The following is a 14,246-nucleotide window of genomic DNA, read 5'->3' as shown; positions in this document are numbered from 1 at the left end:
GTTTGGTGAGCGCAGGTGATTGCGCCCTAGGTTAATCCATAAGCTGTTGGGTTAATCTTATCAGAGCCCCATAATTTTATTTCACCCCGAGTGCTTCATTCAACCTTCATGAGGTCTCTGTAATACAACAGCTCCGGAAGGAAGGAACGCCCTGGGTTCAAGCACCCCCTGCCCGCAGGACCTCGTCCACCGCCGCCACGATGACAGCCAACACCGCATCGCGCGCCCGCACCAGACTGCGCGCATCCTCCTTCCCCGGCACGTGACAGAACAGTACGTTGGGTTTATTATACCGCCCCTCGAGCTGCTGCTGCTTCACGTAGCAGTTGGCCAAGCTCTCGTAGTAGATGAACCCGCAGCCGTAGAAGCCGGCCTCCAAGTGCGGTAGGATCCCCAGCGGCCCATTGTCTCTGTCCTCTTCCGCTTCCGCTGCCCGGTTACCACCACCACCACCGCCACGACTGCTGTTGCTGCTAAACTGCGAGCACATCCTCAAGATCCCCCGCGCCTTGTCGGCGACCGCGTCAACATCCAGCGCCGTCCGCAAGCCGACGGGCACGTCCGCGCCCCAAGGACAAGGCCCCAAGTCGTCGACGACCTCGCCGACGGCGTCGGGCACCGTATAGTACTTCCGGTCCCCGCGCGGTGCGCCGCCCACGGCGCCCCAGAAGTCGCTGGTCATGCCCTGCTTGAAGGCGCAGCGCTCGATGGTGACATGATGATCCCAGAGGCCTCTAGCCTCGCCCAAGTGAACGAACAGCGCCGTCTCTGTCTCTGTCTCTTTTCTCCCTCCGTCGTCATCTTTGTTGGAGTCATGGTGATGGTGTAGATCGTGGCAGAACTGCCGGATGGCCCGGTATTCCGTCGGCACGTACCCCGTCCGGGGCCGCGCGATGCGGATGCGTGTCGCGGACGGGTTCTGGGCCGTGTGCGGCTCCAGTACCGGTGGCATCATCTGCGTGAGCGTGTAGCTCGTGTTGGGGCCGATCTGGCCGCCATGCCCGTCGGGATATGGCTGTATTTGCTCATTTAGTTTTTCTTCCGTACGTTTGAACATGCAGATGAGAATAAATAGTGGGATGTAGAAGGATACAAAAAGGGAGGCAGGTTCACGTACACCAAAGCCTGTCACCAGCACCTCTACTTCATGAATTATCGTCATTCTTTTTCGCGCGCTTGAAGCCGAGATGGCTGCTATTAGCAACTCATCTTACGAAGCAACCCTTCTTGTATGTAATGATGCTATAAATCTCAAGGGGCTGGTCTTACATAAGCATTGCTGACATGGTGTGGTGATGAGGGAAGCACTTGGTTTGCTTGCTTTGTACCACTCTCCTGAGTGGCCGGATGCATTGAGCCTGATAGTCCACTTCTTAAAATGGCCCAGTCCACCTGCCGTCGGGCATAAGGGTTGAATACTTCGCCGAGTGGGTGTATGTATATAAAAATGTCTACGCCTATGCTAAAAATAGGAAACACACTGGGGTATTATTAAGCTGAGCTGAGCTATCGTACTAAATAATCTCCTACTTCTATTCGAACAACCCCTCAAGGATCTTTGGGCTAGAACAGATCTATCAGGGGTATTTCTATCTGATCCCCAAGTGAGAACTAGACCTGTTCGAGCAGGTGGATAGTAAGAGCTAAGCACCTTAACCACTTAGCCGTCCTACCACATAAGCAGCTACCTAAATTAATTACCGATAAGCGAAGCCCCTTAACCCCCTTTTCGTATATAAGTTAATATTTAACCCCCTTATTAATAATTAAAGGATATTTATTAGAATAGCAGGAACTAAGGTTTTCTATACTACTTTAAAAGGGGTGCTACGTGCTTACGCGCACGAACCCCTTTTTTATTTTATAAAGAGAGGTATACGATGCCTCTCGTAGCTTAGATTAAAGATAAATAAAAATAATAAAAATATAATAATATAACCCCGATTAAACCCGAAACCCTTGTACGTACGAACAGCTTATTTAATAATATTATTAAAATCGTTACTTCTTATACTTTTTAGCTATACTTATCCTAACTTTCGAATCCGCCATTTAGCGTGCCATTTTAACCGTATAAGCTGGCGAGTCGAAACGTGCAGCCTTTAAAAAACTTAAGTTACCTCGAGCCACCTTGCGGGACAGAATTAAGAGCAGACCGACCCGGACCGAGTTTAAAGAGTTCGTTAAGACCCTCTTTTTCGTTTAAAAGAAATATTTTAAAACCTAGGTTATCTTATAAACGTAGCTAGGCTTTACTTTTAAATATAACGTATTTCGACTATTTATCGCTTAGTTACTTAAAATAAACTAGCGAGCTTTACCTTTTTAATTTTATTAAGTAAAGAGATTTATCGCTTATTACTTTAAATTAAAAATTATATTAATTATAATAATAAATTTCCGATGCGTTTATTATATATTCGAAAAGAATATCTAGCTTTTTTTTATTTTAAAGTAAGATTTTATTAAAAATATGTTTATTTTATTTATTTATAATATAATTCTTTTTTAATCCTATAAGTTTAAATAATAATAATTATATAATTAATTTAATTAAAATTATTATTTTAAAATATTATTATAAAGTTTATAAATATAAATAATTTTTTAAATAAAAATTCTAATTATTTTTAAAAATAGTAATATATAATAATTATAATTTTTAAACCGCGGAGATAACTTTTATAACTTACGAATAAATCTTTAAAATTAATTAATTAATTAATTAATTATTTATTTAAAGAAGAATTTAATAACGAACTCGTAATAATATAACTATAAAATTATTAAAACAGCTAGATATTTATATTACTTTAAAAAGGGTGCCACGTACCTACGCGTATAAACCCCTTTCTTATTTTATTAAAAGGGGTATACGATACCCCTTATAGCTCGTACTAAAGATAGATATAAATAATAAAATATAGTAATATAACCTCGATTAAACCTAGAACCTACTTATATGTACGTACGAAAGCTTATTTAATATTAATTAATAATTATATAAAGTAATTATAGATTAATAAGAGTAAAGAAACGGTTCCACGCCCCTACCGACGTAAGGGCGACCGTGCTAAGGAGCCCTAAGAATTTCCGCCCGTTAGAAATTCGGAGGAAGAGCCGAACTGAATTAACCGTACGAGGAGGAACCCCTTTTCTCGAATATATATTATAAGGAAAAGACTAGGTTCCGAATTATACGCGAAACTAGCTAGGCTATATATAATTATATACTTAAATAACTCTATTATATAATTTATAAAACGATAGCCCCTATTAAAATAAAGTTAATCACGGTCGGCGAATCGAGATCGAGCTTAAATATATCGAACTTAGATAGACCGACGATTATAAACCCCGAATTATTTATATACGAAAAAATATCCTAAAATATATGGATTTTTTTAATAATTTAAAAAAGAAACGTTAACCTCGCTTTTTAAAAATTCGAACTTTTAAACATACTCTTCGAAGAAATAACTCCCGAATTACTTACGACGTACTTTATATAATACTTCTTAAAATATTATATAACGTATCCCATAAGCGAATATCTTATATAAGCGAATATCCTACTTTTATAAATTTCCTTATAGCTTTAACCTTTTTTTATATTCTTTTACGTCTAAAAATATTATAACTTTAAAAAAAAATATATATATAATTTTAACGCTTTAAACGCTTTAAGAAGACTTAACTTTAAACGTATAAAAAGTTATATTAATTTATTACGTTTTATCGAAAACTTTATAACGTAAACGAAATAATTAACCTATATAATACGAAATATTTACAAATTCTTAAAAGTTTTTAAATTCCGAAAAAAATACGATTATTCGATATATTATTAATTTAAATACGCGATTGTTTCCTCCCCGGTTAAGTAGTATAAAAGATATAGCGAATCGATTATTTAGTTTACGCGACGCGGGACGCGTCGATATTAATTAGGCCTCTAACTTCGTACGATAATAACTAGACCTCCGGACGCGTTTTAACCGAAGAATCGATTATTAAAAAGTCCTTTACAAAGATCCCGACGCGTATCGCGCGTGGTTTACCTTCGTACGGAATATAATTTATAAATATAGTATCTAAAAGGAGGATATCTATAACTTTAACGAGACCGGCTTTTTATAACGAACGCTATCTAGGTTTTAAAAAAAACCTAGTAAGACGTACTAGGGTTTATATTAATAATATGAAAAAGTATTTAAACGTGCGATAAAAGTTATTTTTATCGATATAATAAGTAATAATTAATAAAAACGAAGGTAATTAAGGTGCGTAAGTTTAAAGGTATTTATAATAGTTTCGTTAAAATTATTTATTTTATTAATAAATTAAAATTAATATTTAAATTAATTATTAAAATAAAGAATATTTATATAAAATATATAAGAAACGTTTATTATTATATATTTAATCCTTTTTTTATTAATCCGGGTTGGGTCGCTAAGAGCGTCGTGATCTCGTCGCTCCTAGATCACCGGGAGCGTCGTAATCCCGTCGCTCCTGGGTCGTTAGGAGCGTCGTGTTCTTATAGCTCCCTTATTTTATTTACACGTGATTTTAAGCTATCCTTTATATTTACTTTATCTTATTTATTTATTCTTATTTATTTACTCTTATTTATTTATTCTTATTTATTTTTAATTAATTAGTTATAATATATTATTATTATATTATTACTTATTAATATTTTATAACGGTATAATAAAGCTATTATTATTAATAGGGCGTTATTATAAACTAGTTCTTTATATAGGATTTCGTAAGCGCCTCGGGTTATCCTAGCTCCGTGCCGGTCGGTAGGTCTTTTAACCGCTTATTTAGGTTAGATCGTAATACTATTTTTCCTCTCCTTACTATTTTATTTTTAAAATAGTTAATCGTTATAAATACTTATTATTTTCCTATTATATCGGGGTTTTTTATAAATTTTCCTTTTTTTATTTTTATTATAATATATATTTATTATAGTATTAAGTTATATTAAGAAATTTTTTATTAAGGTTTATAAACGTTTTTTTTTTATTATTTTATTATTTTTAATAGTTATTTAGCCGATATACTTTATTCGTATTATTTTAAAAATAAGAAATTTAATTACTATATTTCGGATCGTTTTTTACGTTATAAAAAATACGTAAATTATAGTCGTCCGTATAATAGTTTTTTAATAGCTTCGTTTTTAAAAAAAGTTTTAACGTAATAGCGTAAGTTAAATAAAGATAAGGAGGCTATAAGCGAGAAACTTTTATTATTTTATTCGGAGTTAATTAAGCTTTAGTTTTAGCTTGCTAAAGCGGCGGGTCGGTTATCGCGGATCCGGAAGATTCGCCGAAAAGTAAAGGAAAGGGGTGCCGATTTATTTAGTCGTGGTATAGAGGAATTAAATAAGGAGGATAATATTCTCCTTATTTTAAAAGGCTACGAAAGTTATTTAGTAAGGGACCTCTAATTTATAAGCGTTCCTCCTAACGTGGACTAGGCTTCCCTAGGTCTAGTTAATTTCGAGGGTTTAGGCCCTTTAGTGCCTCCCGCTGATCCTGTTATTCGAACTTCCGAAGCTCCTCCGCGGCGTTTACCAGGTATTTCTTAAGTTTTTAGGTATTATTTCTTAAGTGGGTAACCTTTTTATTAAACGAGGTATTAGGAGCCTCGTTTAGTTTTTCTTTTATCGATAATTTTCTCGATTTCGTACTTATATTAATTTATTTCGACTTCTAGCTATATATCGGTTAAGGTTTCTTCGGCCGCTGGTTCGAGTAATAAAATATAAAATATAAGGTATATCCGTATTATTTTAAGTAGCGATAATTAGTAATTAGTTTTTAAAATAGTTTTTATAATTTTAAATAATTTTATCTTTTTAAAGTTTAATTTATCGCTTAGTTATTTTATTTTAAGATTTCGTTATAAAAAGTAAACTTTTTCTCCTTTTTTAAAGGTTAATCTTTTTAATTTTATTTAGTCGGCGTATCCCTTTATTCGTTATTAAAAGAAGGTAAGGTTTTATTATAATATAATTTAGAGTTCTTTTAATTTTTCGACTTATATGGTCGCAATTAGTGCTAGCTCTCTTTTTAAGGGTTTTTTAATAATTTCTAGGTTATACCGGTAGTTCGCTCGAAATAGTAAGATATACGTAATTTCGTTATTTATATTATTATAAATAAATTAAGTTATAAATAATAATTATACTTAATTATTTTATTCGTAATTAATATAGTAGCGTAGGTATTATTTTAAAGTTTAATTTATTCGTTCGGTTTATTTATTTATTTAAAGGTGGTAAGTTATAAATAGTTTATATTTGATACCGAGTTGTGTTATTAGCGATTTTTAAAACTTGGCGGTAAATAACTTATTTTTATTAAAGATAATTATTTCGAGCAGCCCGTGCTAGTTAACGATTATTCGGAGAAATATATACGCTAAGTTATTAATATCGTTAAATTTTTTATATAATAAAAAATAAGTATATTTTATAAGTTTATTTATAATTATTAAGATATTATCGTAATCGATCTTAATTAAGGGTTTTTTTAATAGGGGCAGCTTAATAACGAAATTAAGTATAATAGTTTTTTATACTTTATTTAGTGGTAGGATCGGCTATAGTTTTTCGTATAGTCGGTATCGAGTAGCTTTAGCTTTATTATAGAGGTTGTATTTATTAACCACCTCGGCCACGGTTAGTTTAAGGTTTTTATAATCGAATTACCTAGTAATCCTTTTCTAGGTTTTGAATACTCCTTAGTATCCGTATGCGGGGTGCTTATAAAATTCTTTAATAAAGTCTTCGCGATACTATTTAGAGATATAGATCTTGTTTCGGCAAAAGACGAGACCGTCGCGGTCTTCGAGGTGATCCCTAGGATAGTTTACGGGGTCGGGGGTTTAATTAAATTATCGAAACTTAATAACCTAATTATTATTATATTAGACGTGGTTTATATCGTTTAATTATTTTAACGGTGTAAGGTTACCGTCCTGGTTATAAATAAGGATGGTCCGCGTTTCGAGCGGGATTTCCTCCTAATGGTCCGGTCGTCGGCTTAATATGTTAGCGTAACCGTTCTCGTTATTTTTCCGGTAAATAATAATAAGGTTAAACTTTAATAAGAATTTAAACTATCGTACTTATTATTTATTTAATTCTTTAATAATAATAAATATTATAAGGTTTTTATAATCGGTATAAACCTTAATTAGTTTTATTATTTTGTTAAGGTAATATTTTTATTCTTTATAAGTTTTAATAATAGTTATTAATTTTTTATTATAGATTTAGTAATTAAGCTCTAGTTCGTTAAGTTTTTTCGAAAAAAATACGACCGGGTGCGGCTTTCCGTTATTATTTCGTTAATTAAGTTATCTTCTAATTATATAGTTTAATATATCGGTTTTAATTTTAAAAAGTTTAAACGGGTTTATTACGCGAAGTATTAATTCGTTAAAGATTTACTTTTTAATATTATAAAAGGCCTTATTTTTTTTTATTTATTAGAATAGCTCGTTTTTTTTATTAGGTTTATTAAGGGTATTGCTATTTTATTAAATTCGGGAACGAAAATTTAATAATAATTAGCTAGTTTTAAAAAGGATTTAATTTTTATAGCGCTTATAAGTATAAACTATTTTTTAATTATTAAAATTTTCGAAGGTTTTATTTAAATTTCGCCTAGGAATATTACGTATTTTATAAAGGTAGCGGATTATTAATAAAATTCGCTTTTCTTTAAATTAATTAATAGGTTAGTATCCTATAATTTCTAAAGTATTAATTTTATGTACTCTCGGTATTATTCGTCGTTCTCGGAATAAATAAAGATATCGTCGAAATATATTATAATAAACTTATTAAGGTATTTTTATAAAATATAGTTAATTATAGATTAAAAGTTAGCCGGTATATTAATTAAATTAAACGGCATAGCTTAATATTCGAAATAGCCGTATTTAATTCGGAACGCGGTTTTTTTTTTTTTTTTTAATTCGGATTAAGTTATATATGTTAAAAAGGTCGAGTGTTATAAAAATTTTAACGTATAGTAATTTATTTTATAAATCGTTAATTAAAAGTAAAGGGTACCGGTTTTTAATAGTAATTTCGTTAAGCTTTTAATAATTAATATATATATACTATTTAAGTTTTCCGTTTTTATTTTTTTTTAAAATAAAAAGGATAGGGAAGCTTATTAATAATATGAATGGTCGGATAACTCTTTTCTCGAGATTTTCCGTAATATACTTTTTTAAAACTTGTTCGTATTTCTGGCTAAGTTTATATATAAATATAAATAGGGGTTTTTTCTTATTTTTAAAAGGTATTTTATAATTTTATTGTGTATAAAACGGTAAGCCTGTTTTTAATTTCTTATTAAAAAATATTTCGAATTATTGGTACTTTTTTAATATAATTATTATAACGTTTAGTTTAAACTTTTTAATAATAATATATACTTTAAAGATTTTAAGTTTATTAAGGGGTTATTTTTTAAACCGCTACCTATCGATTAAACTTTTTTTTAGTATATTTTATTAAAATTAGCCTATTTTTTAATTAATTTCAAAATTGTTTACCCGTAATTAGGATATTTTTAAAATTATATCGTATTTTGCGACGTCCGTAATATTATACGTAATTTGTTTATAGCGTTTTTTGATATTAATTAAAAGGTTCGCGATTTCCTTCCGTACTTCTTTATTGTTATAAGTTATAAATTCTTTATTAACGGTTTTAAATCGGTATAAGGCGTTTTTTTCTTATTATTTGAGTTTAAAGTAATTAATAATTCGTAATAAAATATAATTTCTTTACGTTCCGCTATTAAATAACGTTTTAATATAGACTTTTTTTATGTTTAGTATTAATATAATATGTTTGTGGATGGCTCGATTATCTATTATTTAATATAGAGACCTATTTTAATCTACTTATTATCGTTATTTTATAATAGGCGGCGTTTATTTCTTAAACGTTGCGTTTATAAGTTATTAATAATATTTTACGATCGATCTTCGCGTTGTCGTTATCGTTCTTTTTATTTTTTATAAGGTGTTTTTTAATACGTTAATAGAGGTGTTTTTATATTTTTCCCTGTATAAAGTATTGTTTTTAATACTTAGGATTCGGGTTTTTTTTATAATTCGGAGGTTTATTAAGTTCGCGGTAATTTATAAACGTTTTATAAGTTTTTTAATTTAATAAAGGGTTTTTTTTAGTAAGTATATATTTATATGTTTTAAAAGTATTAAGCGCTTTTTTTTAAACGTTTATAAGCTTGTAATTTTTTTTAAGCGTATTTAAAGTATTAATTTTCGAAATACTTCCTTTAATTTTATTTTTTTAAGTAATATCGTTGTAATTATTATAAGTTTTTTTATATTAATAGGTATACGTGTCGTCCGTTTAAGATCGACGTTTAGATTTTTTTAATAATATAATCCGAGTATAATTACGTAATAGGTCGCTTATTAATCTTTCGGGGAAACTATTCGTACTTAAGTTTTTTCGCGAAGTGTTTTATATAAACGTTATATATATATAAAATTTATAAGAGTATAAAATATTTTTTATATGTAGGGGAGATTTGTAGGTTATTTTTTATTGTATAGTTGCCGTAAATTCTTTAATTAAACCCGGCCGTAATGAGTATTTAGCGTAGGTATTTCGAGTTGGGGTAAAGAATATTAGGGATAATTAATTAGCCGTTGGTTTTAAGGTTCTTAAACTTAGCGATTTTATTTATTAACTCGTTTATTAATATATTTATTAAACGTTCGTAATTTATTAATTATTTTAATTAATTTATAATATTATTTATTAAATTATTATTTTCGTTATAAGGAAGGAGTTATTCCTTTCGTATTATCGCGACGTTTCGGTTATAATTCTCTTTATTTTTTAAAGCTTTAAAGAATTATCCGGTATTTTTTTTATTTATTAAATAAGAGGTATATCTATTATTATAGTAAGCTATTTAAAATAAATTATTATATTTAATAATAGCGCTATTATTTTTAATAATTATTATAGGGGTGTTTTTTATTTTAATAGCGTTAACGTGTCGTTTTTTTAAAATTCGTTAAAAGTTTTTCTTTAATATTTAATATTTTCGAACGTAATATCCTAGTTTTTAATAATTATAATAAATACCGCGTAGCTTTTTATCCTATTTATCGTGTTTAATAGCGTCGAGGTTTATAGGTTTATTATAATAGTTATATGCTGTGATATTTCTAGGCGGTATATGGTTATATTATTATAGTCGCCCGGTATTAACTAAAGTTCGACTGGTTTATTGCTAGGGTCCGCCTTATTTTTCGCGGCGTCGTTCGTATATACGGGTATCGATTTTAATAATGAATTCTATATATAAAAAGAAGTAGTTAAGGGTATTAAGCCGGCTAAGTTTATTCTTAATATTATCCTTTAATTCTTAATAATATATTATAATTTTCGTAACTTCGGTATAATTTAGTCAAGCTATAATACGCTGGAACTCGGCTGTATAAAAAGCGGCTAATCTTTTTTATTTAAAGGTTTTAAGTTTCTTTTCCGCCTATCGCTTTTCGTCAAGGTTTTAAAAGAGTGAGTTAAGGGCTTATTCGAAGCTGTTATAACTTTTAAAGATATATTATACTTTTATACGGTATAGTTTAATTTATTAATCGTTTTTTATAAATTTATTTAAATAGGGTTCGAATTAAACGAGTATTTTATTTTTAAAAAACGAGGCGGCGTAAATAACTTATTAAGTAACGTTTTAAAATATCTTTTTATAAAATTATTAATAAGTTTTAATTTAAATAAAAAAGTTTCGGAGGTTTTTATTTATTTTATTAAAAGGTGTTAGCGTATTAATCTTTATATCCTTTTTTAATATAATAAAGGTTTAAATAATATTAATAGTTATATAAAAGAGACGTACTTTTTCGCGTAACTTATTAATATTATAGGGTATTTATTTTAAAATACCCTTAGTTAGGAGCTCATTACGCTCTTTTTTAAGCTCAATATAATAATGCTAATAATTAACGCTCTTTTGCTCGAGTTTTTTAATTCGTTTAACTAGCGCTTATTATATAGGCTCGTCGTTATTATCGTCACTATCGATATTTATAACGGGGTCTCATTAGGAGGTACTAAGGGTAGCGATAAGGATCTTTCTTTATCGGACGATATTACTAAAGCCAGGTATAGATATAGTTCTTGTGATATTATTACTTAAAGGTTTAAGTAATAACTTATAAGAATAAGAGTAATTAAAATATAACGAACGTTATTTAAGTTTTAAAAGAAACTTAATAAAACGTATTAAGGTTTATATTAATAATACGAAAAAGTATTTAAATATATAATAAAAGTTATTTTTATTAATATAATAAGTAATAATTAATAAAAACGAAGGTAATTAAAGTATATAAGTTTAGGGGTATTTATAATAGTTTTATTAAAACTATTTATTTTATTAATAAATTAAGATTAATATGTAAATTAATTATTAAAATACAAAATATTTATATAAAATATATAAGAAACGTTTATCGTTATATATTTAATTCCTCCTTTACTAATCCGGGTTAGGTCGCTAGGAGCGTTATGATCTCGTCGCTCCTAGATTACCGGGAGCGTCGTGATCCCGTCGCTCCTAGGTCGTCGGGAACGTCGTGTTCTTATAGCTCCCTTATTTTATTTACACGTAACTTTAAGCTATCCCTTATATTTACTTTATCTCGCCTATTTATTTTTATTTATTTATTTTTATTTATTTATTCCTATCTATTTTTAATTAATTAGTTATAATATATTATTATCGTATTATTACTTATCGACGTTCTATGGCGGTATAGTGAAGCTATTATTATTAGTAGGGCGTTATCGTGGACTGGCTCTTTATATAAGATTTCGTAAGCGCCTCGGGTTATCCTGGCTCCGTGCCGGTCGGTAGGTCTTTTAGCCGCCTGTTTAGGTCAGGTCGTAACACTTTTTTATAAATTAAATCTCGTTCTAAATAGTCGTAACCACCTCCGATCGACGCGGAAAGCCTAGGGTAATATAGTAAAAGAACCGGGAATAAGTTATAATTATTTAAGGCGTTGGATTATATAGTTACGCTATCCCTCCGTATATTATTTTTACCGGGAAAACGTACCTCTTTTCTTAATACGAAAACAGCCTATTACTAAAGGATTAGGTAATCGTAGTTATTAAAAATAGCTAAACCACGAATAAAAAAGGCGAGGACTAGATTCGATACTTTAATTAATATATTAAGTTTTATATAAAGGGTCGTTATTACCTCTTAGTCTTAAACGGCTACGAAAGTTACTACTCGATAGCTTTCGAGCTCTATTATAAAAAAAACTCGATTATTATACTTTATATACCTTTTTATTCGTTATATAAGCTCTAACCTTTTAATATCGGCTATTTTTATATATTAAAAAAGGCGTATAGAAAAGAAATTAAATATCTTATACGGGCGTATATTACTTATATCTTAAAGGAGGATTTCTTATTAACGTTTTTAAAAGCGTTCTAAGCGATTTTCACCGTTTTAAATATACGAAGAAGCTTTTAAAAAATAAGACTTATCCCGTATAATCTGGAATATATTATTTTATAATTAGATATAAAGTTACGTACATTAATACCTCCGGGGACGTTTTTCGGCCTATTTATTCCTTAAAAATTAAAAACTTTAAATAATTTAATTAAGGCTTAATCCTAAACCGAATACGTTCGAAACCGTATCGTACAATATTAAAATAGTTTTTTAACGTTTATTTTAACTAGCTTTAACTAGATCGTAAAGGTTATAACGTATATTATATACCGAGTTACTTTTTTAAAAAGTAAGAACGCGACACTTCGAAAAATAAATAAAATACTTAACCGGCGCCGCCGTACGAAAAAAAACGGTTATAAAATAAAAGATTACTTCGTATATAAGTTAAAAAAAACCTATAGTTTTAAAGGGACGTTAATAAATAGTTATAAAACGAATTACGTCGGAGGAGTAGTCGTATAAGGACGTTTAGAACACGCTTATAACACTATAAAATCTACGGAGAGCCCAGGCATAATACGCGTACTTATTAGAATAATATAGAAATATCTAGAGATAAGGATTCCGATTAATTTTAATATATTAAATACGTTATAATAAAATTAACTTATATTTTATTAAAAAGGGTGTAAAAAAATAAGACATTCGCTTGTGTGAGATATTCGTTTATAGGATACGTTATTAAAAATAAAAAGAACCTCTTTTTAAAAATCCTTTATTATAGAGTTTAATAAATAAACCGAGTATTAATTCGGTTAAATTAATTATACGTTTTAAAAGGAGCTCTTTAATTATTTTAAAAAATATAAAGTCGATATATTAACGAACGGATCCTTTAAGGCTAAGCTCGTAAGCCTAATATTACCGGCCGCTCCTACACACTAACAGGACCGACCGATAGAACCGACTTCGGAAACCCGAAAAGAGGATATTCCACACTCTTCCCTAAAATAGACAGTCGAATAACCGCCGGGTAAGCGAGAGACACCCGGTCTCCGTACAGAGCAATCGTCCGCGACACCACGGGACACTCTAGGCCCGACGTCTAACCCTGGATTCCTAAGCACCTAAACGTCGCAAGATATCGTCCCTTTTCTTTCTCCAACTCCGGTACCGCCGGACCAGACCGTACGATTATCTAGTCCAGCGTACGTTACGAAGTACGATATCCCTCTAAGCCGAGCTATTTATAATAGCAAGACTAATTAAAACAAGGTCGTCGCCCTCTCGAAGATATAATACTTCGTAAATTAGATAGCGATTATTATTACACGACCGAAAAATAAATACGCCGAGAAATAATTAATTAAAATCTTAAAAATAATATTAAATAAGCGCTAACTCGTATTACGAACCTTCGGAATAAAATAATCTCGATAAACAGTCTTACCGTACACGTTAAGGCGTATATTAAAAAGCTAGACTCGTACGGCGAGTAAAAAAAATATATATAAAAAAAAGAGAGAAAAATTTAAACCGTATAAATTATTTATATACAAAAGAATGTTTATTTATAAAACTAATAAAAATAGTTTTTAACAAGGTATAACGCTTAATATACGATAAAGCCCCCGTTATTATTATTACTTTCGGCCGATTAAAATAATTACTCGAAGGGACTTATTACTTAACTAAATTAATATTAAAAAGGTATAGTATTAC

The 14,246-nt window shown here is 30.1% G+C and overlaps 1 protein-coding gene across 1 annotated transcript; it reads right to left on the bottom strand.

Annotated features, from left to right (window-relative positions):
* Nucleotides 1-157: 157 nt before the first annotated feature.
* Nucleotides 158-1,057, bottom strand: PG994_013560 (uncharacterized protein; the record flags this gene model as incomplete). Its single annotated transcript, XM_066864969.1, has 1 exon — nt 158-1,057. The coding sequence occupies one exon, from the start codon at nt 1,055-1,057 to the stop codon at nt 158-160; it is 900 nt and encodes a 299-aa protein (XP_066709930.1).
* Nucleotides 1,058-14,246: the final 13,189 nt, after the last annotated feature.

Source organism: Apiospora phragmitis (assembly GCF_038363925.1).
Source record: "Apiospora phragmitis strain CBS 135458 chromosome Unknown utg000011l:1.0-3236445.0:1.0-3240683.0, whole genome shotgun sequence".
Taxonomy (NCBI): Eukaryota; Fungi; Ascomycota; class Sordariomycetes; order Amphisphaeriales; family Apiosporaceae; genus Apiospora; species Apiospora phragmitis.
This window is presented reverse-complemented; position numbering and strand designations above follow the sequence as displayed.